Source organism: Brassica napus, chromosome A6, assembly GCF_020379485.1.
Source record: "Brassica napus cultivar Da-Ae chromosome A6, Da-Ae, whole genome shotgun sequence".
Taxonomy (NCBI): Eukaryota; Viridiplantae; Streptophyta; class Magnoliopsida; order Brassicales; family Brassicaceae; genus Brassica; species Brassica napus.
Window position 1 is genome coordinate 3,495,453 of NC_063439.1, and position 14,094 is coordinate 3,509,546.

At 31.3% G+C, this 14,094-nt stretch overlaps 2 protein-coding genes and 1 long non-coding RNA gene across 3 annotated transcripts; all 3 read right to left on the reverse strand.

The window, feature by feature from the left end:
• Window positions 1–1,217: 1,217 nt before the first annotated feature.
• LOC106351187 (nuclear transcription factor Y subunit B-4-like) lies at window positions 1,218–2,769 on the reverse strand. The gene has a single exon (XM_048782078.1). The coding sequence runs from the start codon at window positions 1,943–1,945 to the stop codon at window positions 1,547–1,549; it is 399 nt and encodes a 132-aa protein (XP_048638035.1). The 5' UTR covers window positions 1,946–2,769; the 3' UTR covers window positions 1,218–1,546.
• A 4,722-nt stretch (window positions 2,770–7,491) lies between these two features.
• Window positions 7,492–8,750, reverse strand: LOC106349730 (E3 ubiquitin-protein ligase RSL1-like). The gene is made up of 2 exons (XM_013789701.3): window positions 7,660–8,750; window positions 7,492–7,576 (listed from the first exon to the last, which is right to left on the reverse strand). The coding sequence occupies exons 1-2, from the start codon at window positions 8,748–8,750 to the stop codon at window positions 7,492–7,494; spliced, it is 1,176 nt and encodes a 391-aa protein (XP_013645155.3).
• Window positions 8,751–10,802: 2,052 nt separating this feature from the next.
• Window positions 10,803–12,062, reverse strand: LOC125610155. The gene is made up of 2 exons (XR_007340164.1): window positions 11,351–12,062; window positions 10,803–10,861 (listed from the first exon to the last, which is right to left on the reverse strand). It is a non-coding gene; the product is annotated as an uncharacterized LOC125610155 (long non-coding RNA).
• Window positions 12,063–14,094: the final 2,032 nt, after the last annotated feature.

Genomic DNA, 14,094 nt, shown 5'->3' on the forward strand with positions numbered 1-14,094 from the left:
CATCTAATTCTGATGGGTATCAAGTTCAGCAACTTCTTAAAATCAATGGCTGAATGTAAAAACATCATACTAAGTTATTATATTCTTTTATGTCCATGCTGCAATGGTTGTATGCAAATCATCATAATAAGCGTTTATATTTCACATGGACTTGTCCTCTTCATCTTTCTTTCTGTCTTCTCAATGGGCACATCAGATGTGGTGTGTACTTGTGGATACCTTAAAATATTCGCGCTCATGGTTCCCAAGGCAACCCTGCCTGCCTGTGCAGGAGCTCAATGCCGCGATTCCATGGTTTGAGCCAGTGGAAGCCAACATGTATCCCAGAATCATTAAGTACTTGGATGTCAGATATAGCATTGTTAAGGTTTTAGTACATAGCAATGGTGTATTACCACATTGGTATACTAATGGTTTAAATGTACTAAGGAATGTTACTATCTTCGTATGGTCATTGCTAAATAAAGATCTTGATGTTTGTGATATCAGCTTTTGTCTCTTCGAACTAATCTCTTATATATGTTAAATGTTCAATTTTAGTTGATTAGAGCAAGAACATAACATAGTTGAGAAGTGGTCCCAAGAAAACTCTACATAAACTATTGGCTGCATCTTTCTTTGATGAAGTTTTTCTAAATTTCTTTTTCTTATTTGATGATTTAAAATCACCCGATTTGCAGATAACCATAAAGCGAGCATGTCATAAGATATACAAATCTTGAAAAAAATTATATATAATTTTAGGTTTAGTGTACCCATGAGGTGGTGGTCCTTAAAATCTTGGGGTCATTTTTTTTTTGAATTCTGGACCTAATACCCTCTCTACGCAAACCCTAGACCGTTTTGACTATTCAGCTTTGCGACAAACAAAACAAGCCCATCTCCCGAATGGTTGTGCTAGGTTTGATTGGCTGTTTTTTTTCTTTGGCAAAGAAAAAAATATTGACTTGAACTAAAAAATTTTTTTTTGGTGCTTTGCCCATTAATGTGAACTAATTACGTTCTGACTTCACCAGAACTCACCAAGAATCCCATTTCTAATAAGAACTCATTTAAATGGTTATGTTTTAATCCTCCTTTATCTTGGTTTACATTAGCCTCAGGCTCAAACAGCATATGGGGATGAACATTAAGACAGTACATCGATCTATGCATTGTGATATATACACATAAAACTCTTCCCTTTTTCCTTTTTATTTTCATGGATGCATCCTTAGATCGATCTTTGGGGTGAGACGCATTATAAACGTCTTATTTTCTTACTAACTTACTACTTTTCATACCTAAGATTTATAAAAAAGAATATCATCTTGCTAGCTTGAGCCTTGTTTCTGCTGTCTTTCTCACCTCTCCACTGGTTCAATATTTTCTTTGAAGAAGAAATCTCATAGCTTTATTTATGTGTAGAAAATTACATTTATAAAGCAAATGTAAACATATACAATGTAATAAAGATTCAGCATTAACATTATATAATCCTCTTATTCTTCTCTCTATAGATCTTTCTTGGCTTAATAGTACATGATTCAGGTCACATAGATTTATCTCAACGAGCCGAAGAGCTGCTTCCTTTCTCCAAAACTCTACTATAACCACTTGTGATGTTTGGTTCTCTCTCATTTCCACTATCGTTGCTGCTTTTGTTGTTTTCAGCTCTTTCTCGCTCGGCCTCGCGGTACTTGTGAAGATACCTCCCCACGGCGTCAGCATAGTTATCGAGGCCTAGAGTACTTAGAGCCCACCAGATGTCGTCTCCATTCACCGTCTTTCGATTCTCCCTGTGGCACTTGTCTGAGGCTTCGCAGGTAACAAAGCTGATGAACTCTGTTGCACACTCTTGAACTGTTTGTTTTGCTTCTTTTGAGATCTTTGCATTTGATGGTAGGATCTGCTTCATAAGTCTCCCTACATTGGCTATTGGTAGCAATCTATCTTCATCGGCCATTTTTTTCTCTTCTTATTGAGTTTATCAACTTTAGTCTCTCTTATCACCTTTTTATACAAGTGATCCAACACATGGTCCTATCTATATATGTAGATGTGTATGCATGTGTATGTGTAGTATGAGTATATGTATATGTCCTATGATGTCCTTGCACTTGACTATACCCCTTAACTCTAATATATTACATGCTATTTTAAGATTCTGTGTCACTATGGATGTGTGTATGTGAAGCTTATATAAGCATAATATAGTATGCTGTGAATGTAATTAGTTATCACCATCTTCATTTTTATCATTGATTTAGTTTTGTCTACTTTGGAACTCACGGTGAAACCACTCTATCTTCTTCCCCTTAAAATCATTGATGTTAGATTATCTCCTATATACAACTATATTGAAAAGACATTTTTCAATTTACTATCAATTATATTAAGGTGGAAACCCATGATTCTTAAAATAAAACCAATTGATTAATATTCCAACATGGACCTGATATTAGAATATCTCACGCATTATAAGTAGAGATGCTTCTAGCATAATATATACAATACAAGTCAGTTTATCAATTTTGAATAGATTTTGGAGCTTAAAAATGTATGATTCCTAGTTTCCTATAGTGTATTATGATCACGTCCAATCATCGTTATTATGATCATGATATCATCATCAAAATACACTTCACTACTGTTCCAAATACTGTAAAAAGAACTTCTCATGCTGAGACTACCATATGTATGTGCATATGTGTATGCTTGAGATTGATGGGATTATTATATCATATCTGATCTTTAGGACTAGTACAGTGATTTGTAAATTATAAGACCATAATTAATTCCGGTTTCTTAACTGGAGTTCTTAACTTCGGCTAAGAGACGGTTTTTAGTTTTTCTTAGATTTTAACTAAGAAAATCTAAGAACGTCTCTTAAATAAGAGATATAAAAGCCGTTTTTAGCCGAAAAGTGTAGAAAAATAAAAACTATCAATCATGCATGAATTAAGAATCCCGGCTAAGAGACCGGGGTTAATCATGCTCTAAGTGATCTATTTCATCAGTCTCTACTAATTCAATTTTGTTTCGTCAGCTCATTGTATTAAGAAATACTCCATCCGTTCTAAAAATAAAAATTTTTAATATTTTCACATATATTAAGAAAACACATTAAACTACCATAATAAATGTATTTTTTTGTAATTTTTAATTTTTAATAATTTTTAACCAATAATAAATTTACAATTTTTTCATAAAAATACAAAATACATTTTTGTGAAACAATTTTTTTTCTAAAAAGTTTATTTTAATGGAACGGAAGAAGTATATAATAACATTATTGTTTGTTTTTTTTTTTGGTAAAACGTATAACATTATTGTTGCAATATGAAAAGTATTTTGATGAGTAATGCTAGCTAGGCCTTTATATATAGTAGAATCTTTATAGGTTACGCCACCAAAATATTAATTTTACATCGACTTTCAGCTATATGCTGGGATGAAATTTGATCCCGTACATTAGCAGAGAAACCAGATAACTATTTGTATATCTAATGAACGAATTCACATATTGAGATGAGATTTAAGCTAATGTGCACATGACAAGCATCTGTTCCTGTAATAAACAAATAGTTCATATGAAATGAATATCGTTTACCATTGTAGTGCGTTAAATGAGAATACTGGGCTATTAACTTATGATTTATATCAGTAAAAAAACATGATTTATAGTTTGCGCCACCATCATGAAGTATCTGGATCGATCATTATATTAGCGTATAAGTTGTGTTGACGTGCTCAACTAGTATTGTATTTTAATTTGATGTGCTTTTGTTTTCGATTGAGCTCAGCATTCCATTAATAAGAAATCTGGAGAGACCAGACTTTATAATTTAATTATAAGATTTAATATACAGGCTTTCAAATAATATTTTACAAACCAAATGTTATCTACATAGTTTCTATTTATGAACTGGAAAATCATTCTAATTAAACTCTCTCTTGTAGCGACAATAAAACTTTTTAAGAAGATTTTACTTTCATACATAAAATATGAGATCCCATTAAAAATGTCACGTCTTTATACAAAAGTTATATATATACTATTGAATTGTGGCATAATTATTTTAGCAATATACAAATTAGCTTTAGCTTTTAAAACCTTTACCTTAGACTCAGCTTTATGGAAATGCTACGAGTATATATAATAATCTAACCAACTAGCTTATAAACATAGAAATATATTTGAGTATTATACATCACGTGGTCCAACTCCTTTTATCATGTATCCAATCGCGATAGTAAGACGAGACAATGCATAAACAATTTAGATGACATCCACATATATTTCATAATAGTATCATGAAAAGATTTAAATAATCGTTTATTTTAAATATGCATATATATTAATGAGTAACTTTGATTAAACAACGTATGCGGTGCTCTAAATGACAACTGATAATTATACACATAAGTGCATAACGAAAATGAAGTTGACCTAACTTTTGATTAGAGCATAGCTACTTTTGGTAAAAGAAATTATTCTTGATGAAGCAATGGTAAGCTTATGGAATGTCAAAACCTTAACATTAGAAATATGAAATTCCGAGCACGTAGTCCGCATAATATCCGGTACGGATCAAATCCCACTCGCATGCATTTGACCTTTGTTTCATTAAAATGTAAATTATATACACTTACTAGCATACTGCACACGATCGAATTCAACTAGTATATATAATATATACAATATAAACAATAGCCAAGGTCAAATATTATAGAAAAAGTGTCGTGGTTAAAAGCTAACCAAGGTTGATAATCTTTGCCACGTAATTGGTTTATATATTATGAGAATGTGCATAAAGATATATATGGATTCAACACGCGTCTGGTTTCGAGAAATTTAAGCCACCGGAGACGTTCTGTGAAATGTAAAACGTACGTACACCATATAGCTTTGTATTTTAGATTGACTTACTACAATATAAGAATACATATACACACGCATATACATATTATCTATTTAACTATACATTTAATATAAGAACCTTTGAGGCTTAACAATTATTGTGGTGATCATATATTTATGTTAGAACTTATAATGCATTGACAAAAAAAAAATTAAAATGTCTCATTTAGATGGAATATGTTTAAAAACTTGTTTTCAAGGGAGTTTCGACTCTAATACGGGAAGTTACCTGGGTTGGAGTTTCGGCCACCGAAAAATTAACATTTAAATATTATTGGCGATAAAGAACCGTCTGTAGATGCAAATGCTCTTTCGAGCTAGTCTCGACCCCTTTTGGTGAGCCAAGATGCCTATGTATAATAATAATAATAAAGACGTAATATGCGAGTATGAAAATGTTCTACATACTTCGACTAGGTTGACTTAAAGTACTATAACCGCACTATCTTGTTGTGTATACTATAAACTAATTTTGATGGCATTGGATTTTAACTTTGAGATACATTTCTCTGCCAAAAGAGAAGCACAAAATAATCTACTAGGCAAAAGTCATAGTAGGATCATTTCATTGATTTATTATTATGACATTTTTGATTATTTACTTTTATCAATCAAATATATATCATTTTTTAAAATCTTAATGAATCAATTTTAACTATAAATTTAATTATTTTTAGTTCAAACAAAATCAGTTGAGGAAAATCTAACAAAATCTAATTATAAAATTTCAATGTTTTTATAAAATAATGCAATATTTAATTTTGTAATTAATACTATTACAATGATTTTAAGTACAATTTAAGAAACAAGAATAAGATTATATGCTATCTTTTATAAATTTTATAATTATAGTTTATTGATATTAAAATATAAGTACTATATGAAATAAATATAACAAATTTGTTTTAAATTGGTAAATTAACCTTTTTTTTTAATGATGCTTTCATTTATATAAATAAATAAATATCAATCACTGTTAAATAAGTGTTAAAATTTGTACATTTGTTATAAAAAATAAAATTGTCAACATTTGTTAAACTTTCATATCTAAAATTATATATTATCTTTTTGGAGACTCAAAAAAATATACAATTATTAAAATGATTATAACAAAATATAAATTATATAACTAACCTTTAGTTCATATGTGTTATTCACAAATATGCTATTAGAAAACTCTAGATTTTAATAATTCATTTAAAATATTAACAAACAAACCAATTTAACTATAAATTTTAATTTTTTAATTATAATAAATAGGTTGAAAAATATAAAAATATTTACCAAATAAATCAACTACTTTTTATACAGTAATGCATTTTAACAAAATTAATGCACTATTATAAAGTAATGTCAGATAAGAAAGATAACTAATAAAATTATAGAATTACACAATATATTACATTAAAATGTAAACTATAAGTTTAAAACGTTTACAGTAATATCAAAGTTTTACATTTATAAAATAAACAAAAACCCTCAAACTCTAGTTGATGTGTTTTATATGGTATAAACAGACCCTGCACAACCAATTAAAAACAAAATAATTCTAGAATGCTCATCTCTTTCTGAAAAGCATTTATTTTTTTCCTTAATCTATCAATTAACGGTTTTAATTGGAAAAGTTGTTAACGGTCTCCTAATTTTTGCTAGCTAACCGTATGCTTAAATTAATATAAAATTCGTTAATGCTGTCTTTGTAGCGCATTTGTAATTTTATATATGATTCTCATTTCACTAATACGTGTAATCGTGTACTCTTCGATCGATATATTCCAAGCCAGCACCTTAATTAAAACAATTTTACAGCCTGCCTCGAATTATGTTGTACCAAAACTAAATCAATAACAGAAATGAACGTAGAGATAGTTAAATTAAAGTCGTAAATGTGATAACTCTCATTTATTGGGGATCAATGCTATAAAGCCTGTGTTGATAACTGGACTTTGATCATGAACTTCTCATGTAATAAAGGCATTGACTTTGATTAGAATCTGTTGTGGTTTTTGTTGTTTTATAAATCTGAACTGGTTACTCTCACAATTTAGCCGGTTATCCAGATGAACAAGCATTGCCTCGTGTTGATAAAAGATACCACCAGAGTATAATCATGTGATAAGAGAATCAGGCTTACTCAAACAAAAGCTTTTGTTGATTTTTTTTAAGAGATGAGGAACTGGATAAGCAGTTCTATGCCCCCCCCCCCCCCCCCCCCCCCCAAAAAAAAGACAGTTGATCAAATTCTCACCAATTCTGCCTTGGTCCACTCATAAACATATATGGACATTTTCAGGCTCTCTCGAGTTTCTCATTCTTCTACAAGTTCTGATTCATTCTACCTTTGTCTTTTTATGCATATAACATTGGTATCAGTTTTAACTATAAAACTCAATAATGGTCGTTTTCGTATTAGATTTCATTTGAAGAGAGAAAGCAAGTGTCTAATATGCATCACAAACTTGTTCGGGAATACAGAAGCTCACTAGCATATCGTTAATAGGAAACTATCTGGAATGGTCTATATAGTCTTTTTTATTTGAAGAGAAGATTGGCATATCAGGAGGCCCTTCAGCACGTTAGAAGGCTAGCTAGTCTTGTGGGCTGCAGTTGCATGACATTTTCTTCCTTGTACACGCAGCCCCACATGCGTAACAGAACTTGTGGCTGCAATGTCTGTGAGAAAATAAAAAAACACAGGTAAGTAGAGTCAAAGACAAATAAAACCAGTGTCAATAATAACAAATGTCCAATAATACCTGCAGCTAATGCGTTGGCACCCGCCATTTTTTTGAACGACGGTGGCACACTGGGGACACTTGATCCATCCCTGTGTCTTCACTAAAGACTCGAAAAGCGCGGTGTCAGATGTCAGGTAAGCCTGGGACTTCTTGAACTCATTGCACGTCTTCTTGTAGTGCCATGGAACATGGCATTTTTTGCAGAAAAACAAGCCGCACTCCACGCACGTGCGTTCTACTGACTTCTTTTGCCGAGGATCAACGGCGAGGAGGTCGCGGTCGGACATCAAAAAGTTACAAGAAGGCTTGGGACAGTAGACTCTGTCTAAAACGGGGATGGCCTTCTCCTTCTTGCGGTGGATTATAAGATTAAGAGCATCATCATCAACAACACCTCTACAATCCTCCAGCACGAGTTCTTTCTCGCAACCCGGGTAAGGGCAGAGGACGGTGTCCCCTCGTGCTAGTTGGGATGAGACACAGTCCCTTATGCACGTAAAGCAGATGCGGTGGAAACAACCGCTCCTCACCTCAAGTTTGTGACGAGGTGTAACGTGTGCGTAGCAGGCTGGACAAGTCTCATACTCAGCGTTGGTGTCGTCACCGTCAATCCATCTTGTTTGGGAAGCAATAGCATCTCTTGCTAGCTTAATGACAGAACTGATGTCTCTGCGCAGAGGAAATGTCTCGCAAGACATGAAACTTGTCTGACGAAGAGAAATCACTTTTTCCAAAAGTTTTGCTTCAATGGACTCGTTCGGTGGTGCAGCTTTACCTGTTACGTAATCCAAGATGATGGAATCGTCACAGAAGAATTGGATACTTTTAACACCACGTTCCAACGCCCAACTCAACCTTTGAAATATGGCAGCCAATTCCAGAGCTTCAGAGTGCGCCAGGACGCTTCGGTTTCTCAGAGCTTTGTTGGTCTCTGATTTCGAGTTATCGTTCGAGTCGCAGAGGGACATGCCTAAACCACCGACCAACATCGTATCATCCTTAATAACCTCTTCACTCACCAAACCCTTGGAGTATAACCGATAGGTTGAGGATTCTCCAAGCGTAACAAGATCAAGCTTCTGACTCGCCAATTCCAATTCATTATCCATCGTAACTTTTGTAGTGGTTGGATTTATTGATTCATAGTCAAACAAGGCTATGCAATTTATAATCTTATATTCAAACAACGCTGGGATGAAACAAATCTGAAAAGAGAAACCTGATTTGACGCGAAGCGTGAATCAAAGCTCAGACCGAAGATGCAGCGAGAACCCTAAGAGTGTTTTTGATTTTCTAAACCATCAACCTTATTATCTACTAGAGGTTTGCCGGCGCTACGCGCCGGTTTTCTACTATTATTTAGTTATTTTGATACATAATTTAAATATATGATTTTGTTGTTAACATGAAGTTTATGTTGCCTTATAAATTTTGAAAAATAATTCATGGTATCTTAGAAAACAATCTTTTTATCAAAGACATGAAGATATATAATAATCTGACTATCCTGTCAGCATAATTGATGTTAAGATGATTGCTAAAGAAATAAAAGTCTAAATATATACATGATAAGTTATTAAAAAGTTACTTAAAAATATTTTTACTTTTGTATTAAATATGTTATATTTGAAAGACTGTAATAATCAGATATATTTTTATATTTAAAAGAAGATACACATCACACATCGACAACGGACAGCTACATCTCAGTTATCTTAAAATTATCATCAAGAGGAATGCATTAGAATCGATGGAAAAATATAAAGCATATTTTGCTTCTTAACTTGGGAAACTTAGTTTTTACAAAACATGATGAATGGTCTAATATGCAAAAATATGATGTATATTTTGCATATACCATTGGCAGAAGATGTAATTTATTACAATAAAAAAAGAAATTTTTATTATTTCCGAGATGGGGGATATGATTATTTAATATTTCTGAGATGGTGGCCATCGAAAAGGCCGATGGCAGCCAGACCATTTACAAAAAAAAAATTGGAAGAGAGACCAAAAAGAAACGTACATTGCTTCCTTGTGTTCTATCAACACCAGGGATAAAGTAACTGCACAAGACTACATTTTTTGGTGGTGGTTGTTGTGAAAAGCAAGGAAAAATAGTGGTCTTTAAATTGAGGAGAGGGCTTGAGAAATTACTATACATTGCATATTATAAGCTCCTGGCTGGTTAACCCTAAATTTAGGAAGTAAAGTAACAGAAAAGCATTTGTTTCCACTCACATTCACAGTTCAACAGTTTCAAATGTAACCACCATTTAAAGACCAGTCAATGATTTAAGTGCTATTTAGTTTCCGAAGATTCTTGTGTGTGTATGTGCGCTTGATACAGTCATAGAGTAATAAAGGTTGTATATACCTGAGTAATTCGGTTGATGGAAGAATAAAACTTTGTATACTTTTTACTGTCTAAAATGAGTCAGAGAAGATCATTAGAACATAAAGTTTTGAGAAAAGAAATGGCAAAACAAACAAATCCAATTTCTTTTTTTAATCAATCGAATCTTAAGAATATTGTGTGTCCGCAAATAGTGAGAGCTGGTTTTTAATCTCCGCAATTTGAGACTGATATACAGCAACTTGTCTATGAGGTTGTGATAGGCTTGGTACGTTAGTTTAGATGAAATACTATTGCAACCTGCGAATCTAAAAGACCAAATAAAAAGGTACTTGAAGTACTTATTTTCATCATAAGCACCAGAGCCTCCGACCCACATGCTTAAGAATTTGGAAAGAGTACATTTAACTTTCATCAACACTTATCATTGCAACAGCATTGTCAAAGCCACCACAGTAGTTAGGAGCAGAGGATATAATAGCAAGCTGTCAATCAGGAAAATAGTCATAACCATCCTCTACAACCTGTGTGAGAAAAGAAGAAAAAAAGATTATATTACAATTTACAAATTCGCAACTTGTTTAGTGAAAAAGAAACATGAACATTGTGTAGTAGACTGGCCTGTTGAGCATTATAGATGGGATCCATATCGTTTTTATTAGAAACTCAGCGACCTTTTCAGGTCCAAACGTGTAAGAGACTCCACGGTGGTCCATTCATCCACCAGACTTTGACATCTTTGCTTGATCAGATCAAAAGCAGAGCTGATCAAAGGGTGGAACATCAGTAGGTAGCTTAATGTTTGTAATCTGTTCCACCGTTATCAAATCAGGAGAAAGGAATTCATGCATAATATCTTATCACCTGGAAAAATACCATTACAAACCCGTGTGACTTTAAAAGACCAAACAAAAGCAGTCTTTCAAGCGCTATGATTCTCAGTTAGTCCTTGCAAAACAATAGTTTAAGCTCATTAAACTTTTCACGATGTATCACTCAAAACTTAGAGCAATTCCAGTGATCTTTGTGAGTTCTTTTTAACCTCTATATATGTTTTGAGATGATCTGCGCAATCAGATTTGATTGATTAAATATAACTACCTCTCTTAGCTACTCCACAAATCCATCCAAAAAAACCTTTAATTTTAGTTCGCCCTTGTCTATAACTTGACAAAAAAACACAATCACATTCTGGCCAGAACCAATTCACGTTTCACAAAAACTACTCAAGACATGTAAAAAATAAAAAAAAAAACCTTTTTTGGGGGAGATGATCTAAGAGAAAACGCTTACAAAGTCTGAGAAATCAGATCCCAAAACAAAACACACATAAGAAAAAAAAAGATTGATTACCGTCGATCTTGATGGGAGGTTAGGTAGTGGTGAATCATGTGAAATATAATTGTGACGATGTTATCCCTTCTCCTTCGTCTGTCATCGCCGTCCACCACTATTGGTAGCGGTCCCAGCGAACCTTACTTCTAGCTTTGCTCTCCAAGGCTTGATTGCTTCCGGATCTTGTTGCTCAAATTTCTTGTACATACACACAAAAGACAATAAAAGTTACACAAAAACCCAATCTGGTGGAAAAATATCGAGAGAGAAAGAGAGAGAGCCTAGAGATTTGTCTTTGCCGCTGAAGAATGAGGGAGCTAGAGCATCCACATCTTGAGACCAATCCGAGCCTCCCAAAACCTCAGAAGATGGATCTCCGAAACAGCGACCCAGCTTCTAAATCAGCAACCAGAGAAAGGAATTCGCCACTGTAGGAGCTGGTAATTAGCAGAGATAGTGATAGATTTTGTAGATATGGCCTTCTTCATCGTTGTAGCCATGCAAATTTATACTGAGCTCCAATAATGATACAGAGTGAGGGGGAGTGGGATGAAGATGTTAATGCAAGAAATTAGTGAGAATCGAATGCGTTACAGAAAATCAATTGGAGGTGCTTTATCGGGATGAAAAAGGATCGCTTAGTTATCTATGGTGAGTTTAATGTTGGCTCAGACACATAAGCAAATGGGCCTGGACAAAAGAAACAGTCTTCGTATCGAGGGAAGGATGAAAAGTTAGTCTCGTTGGTTTTTTCGGTTTGCCAGGTGTCTAAAAAAGCCCCTCCCTCCATGCTGATGTGGCAGCAGGAGGTGAGAGAAAACTCTGATTTATAGATATAGATATCCCCTATATATTAATTGAGGAACATTTGAAAAGATGTAACCTCAATTTTGTATTAATTAAAAGAGGCTCCAATGCATAGGTGACACTCAATTAGATAGTCAATTACATTCAATTGAAAAATAAGTAGGTCCACATTAGATTTTTTTATGTTGTTAGATACATAAGTTGGTCAAACTATATGATATAATGATATGATATGATATTTTCTTTCCTTAAATAAAACCTACGGAATTACCATAAATGACTAATATATATATATGACAATTAATGATTTTAATAATAAAGATTTGATAACAATTTATATCTCCTCCATCATTTTTTGTTTAATTTTATATTATTAAAATAAATTAAACAATCAAATTAGCTATAAAAATAAAATTTAGATTTTTTCGTATATGTTATATTTTGAATTTTTAAAAACGACAATAAATGTCTAAAACTATTAAAATTATTATGTTAAAAATTAATGATCAACGGTTTAACATTTTTATTATAAGAAGATACACATGATTTTAAAACCATATGAGTAAAAGATATCATTTAATAATAAAACAAATATATATATATAGATTAAACACTATATACCATAAGATTACATAAATATTTTAATATTGAAACTTTCAATGAATTTTCAAGAACATTTATAAATTATAAACTTATTAAAGATTTCAGATTAAAATTTTTGTTATCGATGATTTAAATATTTTGTTATAAAACGATATGAATGATCATAGAACCATATGATTATAAATTCTTATTTAATAAATAACTATACAAAATATACTATTCTTAGAAAAATAGGTTGGTCCATCTTAACTTATATTACACTTTTTATTAAACTAACTATCGAATTGATATATAACGTACCAAAACATGTTTTGCACTTTCCTTAAATAAAAGTTACGAAATTACCTACTATGATTAACGTATATGTGAAAATTAATTATTATGAATAATAAATATTTGATAACAATTTTTGTATCTTAGTTTTTTTTAAAATTTTATATTATTAAAAGATATTTAAAAATCACATTAAATATACAATAAAAACATTTATATTTTTTCTTATATGTTATATTTTGAATTTTTCAAAACGTCTATAAATTATTAAAAATTTGAAGATCCCCACTCTGAAAATTTTGTGATCAATAGATTATTTTTTAGTCATAATAAGTTACAAATGATCATAAAATTTTATTAATATGAACTTCTATTTAATATTATAAGAAGATACACATGATTTTAAAACCATATGAGTAAAAAATATCATTTAATAATAAAACATATATATATATAGATTATACTATATACCATAAGATTACATAAATATTTTAATATTAAAACTTTCAATGAATTTTCAAAAACATTTATAAATTATAAACTTATTAAAGATTTCACATTGAAAATTTTGTTATCGATGATTTAAATATTCAGTTATAAAATGATATGAATATCATAGAACTGTATGATTATAAATTCTCATTTAATAAATGACTATATAAAATATACTACTATTCTTAGAAAAATAGGTTGGTTCATCTTAACTTACATTATATTTTTTATTAAACTAACTATCGAATTGATAAATAATCTACCAAATTTTTTTTGCACTTTCCTTAATTAGAAGCTACGAAATTACCTAATATGATTAACGTATATATGAAAATTAATTATTACGAATAATAAATATTTGATAACAATTTTGGTATGTTAGTTTTTTTTTTTAATTTTATATTATTGAAAGATATTAAAAATCACATTAAATATATAATAAAAACATTTATATTTTTTCTTATATGTTATATTTTGAATTTTTCAAAACGTCTATATATTATTAGAAATTTGAATATTCCCACTCTGAAATATAACGCATATGAATTTTTATTTAATAAATATTCAAACTAAATAATATATATATA